The sequence below is a fragment of the Saccostrea cucullata genome, unplaced genomic scaffold, assembly GCF_032062105.1.
Source record: "Saccostrea cucullata isolate Sc308-1 unplaced genomic scaffold, CSIRO_AGI_Scuc_v1 ctg12235, whole genome shotgun sequence".
Taxonomy (NCBI): domain Eukaryota; kingdom Metazoa; phylum Mollusca; class Bivalvia; order Ostreida; family Ostreidae; genus Saccostrea; species Saccostrea cuccullata.
In genome coordinates this window covers 1-5,608 of record NW_026921214.1, presented here as the reverse complement: position 1 = coordinate 5,608, position 5,608 = coordinate 1, and the positions used below count along the sequence as shown (strand labels likewise).

The 5,608-nt window shown below is 32.0% G+C and overlaps 1 protein-coding gene across 1 annotated transcript; it reads right to left on the bottom strand.

The window, feature by feature from the left end:
* Nucleotides 1-2,363: 2,363 nt before the first annotated feature.
* On the bottom strand, nt 2,364-4,923 carry LOC134259481 (uncharacterized; the record flags this gene model as incomplete). Its single annotated transcript, XM_062742059.1, has 4 exons — nt 2,364-2,551; nt 3,534-3,714; nt 4,045-4,152; nt 4,712-4,923. Coding segments are annotated over 4 exons (689 nt in total), but the record flags the coding sequence as incomplete, so codon positions are not given.
* Between the last annotated feature and the right edge of the window lie 685 nt (nt 4,924-5,608).

The following is a 5,608-nucleotide window of genomic DNA, read 5'->3' as shown; positions in this document are numbered from 1 at the left end:
AGCTATATCAATTTAACGGATTTCTTATACAGATATAACAAATTACAGATATAGCGAAGTTATTTCATAGGTCCCAGTGACTTCGTTATAACTGAGTTTTGCTGTAATCTGTTAAAATGCTACTAATTTTTGAAAGGTTTTGCAATTTTCAAATTTTCTGAACTTCTTTAATTTTTTTTTGAGAATCCACATTTGATTAAAATGTTGTATATTATATCATGTCCAAATTTCTACTTTATGGCTTTTATGCTAGGAATAATGTTTCATCAGAAAAAAAGAACACACTATAATACAAGTGCACATTTAATATCAACAACAATGTAATCAACATCTATATATATTTATAAATATATATTAATCTATCATTCAAATGCATTATTGCACCATTATAACAATCAAATCACGCCACAAAAATTGGATTCATTGACCAAGAGAGGTTTCTCTCTCTTTTCCACCTCTCTTGTCTCTCAAGTACGTCATATATATTATTAAACAGTGAGTCAAGATTTTTAATGCACCATTAGAAAGGAAATAAGATTTTTTAGAAACTGAATGTATCCATAAAGTACATGTGACTAAAATTGGCTAGACATTATTCAGATATTAACTTTTATCCTCCTATCAAATGTTAAAAATAAGTACCCTATGCTATATTACTTTTCCTTGAAACCCTGAAATTGCTAAATAATTGACAAGTTTGAAATGGTCTACTGAAGAGCAAATTAGTAAAGGTACACACTAAATTAGTAGCTGCTTTCCTGATCTACAATATTCTTAGTGTTTTATACAGATCATCATTAAAAATCATCATTTTAATCTTGTATTTTTTTGTACTTGATAATAAACCTATGATTTCTTATTAGTATACACACATACATCTATAACAGTTTATGATATCTGCTTTAAAAAGCATATGATGATTTCTATATTAAACATAAAATGTATATTTTTTTTTCTAAGGATGTTGCACAGTTTGATTCAAGGACAAGGTTACTTCTAAAGCAAAGATGCTTTATAAAACAAACTTTTATATGAACACTAAAACTGACAGATTTTGGTATTACTGAGAAGAATTTACTTGGCATTGCTTCCAAGACTTAGAGTCGTATCAACCATCAAAGTAATATAAGAAATAGATAGGAAATATCTTCAGTACCAACAGATAATAATTAAGAGTTCTTTTAATTTAATATTTGGTAATCTCATAAAGCAAAACAATTAAAAAAGATTCAATGACAAATAATTTTTGCTGCAATGATTGTGTATATGACAGGAAGTGGAAAAAATATTGTAAAGGTCAACAAACAGCTGATTTTTTTGTTACAAGGTCATCCTAAAATGTGTAAAACAGACTCAGAGCCACAGATATGACATATTTTGTCTGTTCCTTTCTGCTTAATGAACAAAATTATACACTGTTAAGGAAAGTCAAATATCAAAGTAGAGTTATTATAGAAAAAACCGTATTGTGTATGGATTACCTCCCCTCAGAATAAAGTACCCTTTCCCCAATAGTACTTATGTACAAAAGATTAGCAGTAAATGGTAAAGTTGAAATGAAAGTCGAAATGTTCAACCTCTGAACCTCTGCTTTAAAACTTGTCAAGTGGTAGAGACCAGGAACACTTTATACAGGTCCTACCAAATAATGTACAACATCCCTCGGGTCATGGAAGGTCAGTTATAAAACTTAGTGATGAAGAGACAGTGATGGCCAATAACTGATGGATAACAAATAACACAACCAGGAACGTAATCACATACTCTCACAGCTCTCAACAAAGGGATAGGAATGTATAGAGAACATACATCATGTGACTGCATTAATGAGATGTTCAAAGAGGGACTATGCTATCAGATATAAAATTCTACACAGTGTCATCACAAACTCACTGTAATATAAACCGTGCACAGTCTAAAAAAATTGTTTAAAAATCTTGTACAAAACTTGTGTAGTAAAACCAGTGAAAGACCAGTACAATGTATATGTAATTTGTACATTGGTACTGGTAGTGAGTTTTGTAAAGCTTTAGGCCTTAAATTCAATTAAGAAAGGCATTTAAATACTTCAAATGTCTTAATCACCTATTTTTTCCATGTAAAATTTTACAGTGGAAAAATCACGTTTTCATGATTAATTTACCATTTTTTCAAAAATAAATTATACACATGTACTACACAATACACCAAAGTACAATCATTATACAAGAAGTCCATATAAAGATGCTTCAACATAAAACAGTCTGGGCAGTAGATTGTCCCTAAATGCTTCATAACAGTTAATACATTAAATAATGACATGAGTACAATGGCAGGTCTCCGAGAGGAGAGTCTATGACGTCAGACTGTCCTGAGATCGACTCTCAGTCTGATGTGTAGGAGAAAACAGTCTCCGTGTCGTGGGGCATCAACTGAAACAGACTGAACTGGGGCTGCTCCTGGGGCAGGGCCGTAGATATGGGGGTCTGTAAGGGGAACCCTGCTGATGCGTTTACAGGGGTGGTATTTATCACAGCTGCTCTTACAGGTGGATTCATAATCACTGGTGTACCTGAAAAGACAAAAACACATTTATAATTGTTTACCTATACTTATACTATATTCAAATTTGGAGTTGGAAAAAAAATATTCTCATTTTAAGTCAAACATGTGAAAATTCATAATTCACTGAATATACATTTAAGTTTCTGTATCACAAAAGTTAAGATCAAAAGTCAGACAACAGTACACATTGAATGCTGTAGGGCACCCACAATTTGATGTGTAGTGATATCAACAGTGGGGTGTGATAAATCTGTACTACTTAAGGGGTCCTGACCCTCTGCTACAAATTTCACTTTAGAAAATTTAAAATTTGTAATATTGATTTTCATAAACAACAATAACATTAGAGCCACATGGAAAATAGTTTGAAGTATGAAGCACTGCTTATTTTTTCAGAAATGATTTTTATGTCAGATCATGATATGAAGAAATTTCAACACAGAGAACAGAAAGAGTAACGATTTATTATCACAACATTAAATTTAAAATATAAGGTGCATATGAAAATAATACTTAGTATCATACCTATTAAAATCATGTTAGAAAACATCATGAAGCCATGCTTCCTAAGTCAGAAAATCACAATGTTGTATGTGGTTTTAAGAAAAAAATACACCTGTGAGGAGGAGTTATCTTTCTTCTAAATATTTTTCATGTGTCATACTAATAAAATTTCTGTATTAAGTACTTAAAACATTAAACCACTTTTAAAATGGTCCTTAAAAAGATACAACTTATTCAATTTATTAGGCTTTTGAAGTTGGATTTAAATGCTTTATTGTTAAATATAATAAAACAATTAGAAAGAAATTGGCAAAAGAAATAGAAAGTAATGTTTCCTTCCTATGTTAGATTTCATTGATTTGACAACTCAGAGGTCTCAATTAGAAAACTCTGATTAAGAAAACGGTGAGTAGTGTTCATATTTTGTACCTTGAAAGTTATCTGTCTTATCAGAGGGTCGGTACCCATTAAAGCTAAAGCCTCACCTGGACTGGGGAGCTCAGGGAGTGGAAGAATTCCCTGCTGAGCCATAGCGAGCTGCCGAGTTATCTGTTGGAGTTCCTCCTGTTGCTGCAGAATGGCCTGTTGTAACTTCTGGGACTTCTCTCTCAACTGTTCATGAAGCTGCTTCTGGATTGGTGTCAGAAATAACTGTGGAGCCTGACTCTGTTCACATAAATAAAAAAAAGAATTATACATATTTACAAGTACTAACAATTCAAATTAATATTTCTAATGTTAGAAGTGACAATTAACATTTGATATAAAAAGCCATCTATCAAAGCTAATATTCCAAAAGTTACAAGTTGGAAAAAAGAATATTCAAATATTTTTAATTAGATTTATAAATACTCCTTTTCTTCTGAAATTTTAATCCTATACAAGTATATATGTAAGTTTATAAAATATCAAATCTAAAACTGACAAATTTCATCAAACAGTAGATTTTATGCTCGTAAAACTGAAAAGATTTTTTTTCTTAATTAGGTAATATACCGGAGATTTTTGACCATCGATAACAGGAAGTTGTGAACTGTGATGCATTGTGGGAATGTGCGAAGTTGAGGAAACACTATCTGCTCCATTCCTGTTTGATACCATTGCCTGTAAATAAAGTAAACTTTCATTAATTTCTCCAAAATTAAGAAATCTGGACCATTCTGTCAAATAAACAGAAAGTGGTCATGTTTTCATTAAATTATTATGCTTAGTGCCATGGTTTGGGATGTATATTCATATACTGTATTCTGTAGAGGTACTTTTTTTCAGTGTGAGATACTTTGACACTTGTATGGTTACAGTATTAAGCAATCTTTGAAAACATTTCACATTTTATTCATCAACACAGTGAAAACAGCTCAAGAAAATGTGTTCTGATTGCCTCCCTTTGGTACTTCCAATATTCTTGCTTCCTAACTTTAACAAATATATCCATTACTTGTTTACTATTTAAGGCAGGTAACTTCTGATGACAATAACAGCAGACTTTTTTTAACAGTATATTTCCTAACTTACTCCCTCTGGTCTTGAACTTTAAAAATTTGATTTGAATTTAGATTACTTAATCTAAGTAGCAGGATAAAGGAGTAAAAGTGGACAAATCTCATAAAATTACAGAGGATGGTACAGTAAAGACCCCCCTATTTCTGAGTTGGATTCCTACCAGTCTCTCTGGGTTGACGTGTAACAGATTCTGGGCGGCAGCAGTGGCGGATTCTGTGTATCTGGACAGCTGTTTGGGGTCATTAGCTGTCGCCTGGTTGAGGTACCTCTGTTGGAGAAGAAGCTGGATGTGCTTGTGTTGTGACAAAGAGGAATCTTTGGTGATGTGAGAGGGCAGTTCTTCTACACTCTCTTTATCAGACATCTGGTTCCCTGTCAAATACCACAGAGAAGTTAGCCAGAATATAGCAGGTGCCACAATCAACAATTACATTATATCATATTCATTTAAATAAATTAAAATTTACAAGAAAGAAGGGGTTTTAATTTTAAAACACATTGAACAGTAACATAATTGTTTTCCCTTGCTAGCCTATAAAACTATACCTCTATGGTAAACTTGATAAATACAGGAGATTAAACATGATATGTGGTAATGCACAAATCAAACTGAACAAGAGATGTTTGTAAAACACTTATGCCCCCCTCCCCCAAATAATTGGAATTTTTCTGAGTCTAAGGGACATAACTCTGTCCAAAATGGCTCGATCATACCCAGAACAGAAGTTGACCTAGATTTTCAAATGATAAATCTCTTTACCAATTTTCATTTCAATATGTGCAACCTCTGCAAAGAAAATGAACAGAAAATGCAAATAATTGGAATTTGTCTAAATCCAAGGGGCATAACTCTTTCAAAAAATGGTCCTATCACACCCAAAACAGAACCTGAACTAGATATTTTTGTGATACATCTTTATACTTAATTTCATTTAATATTGCAAACCTTTTTTAAAGAAAATGGCGGAAACGAAATTTATAATTGAAAATTTTTCTAAAGGGGCTAAATTTTTTTCAAAAATGGCAAATTTTTATCAAAAAATAACCATTTATTTTT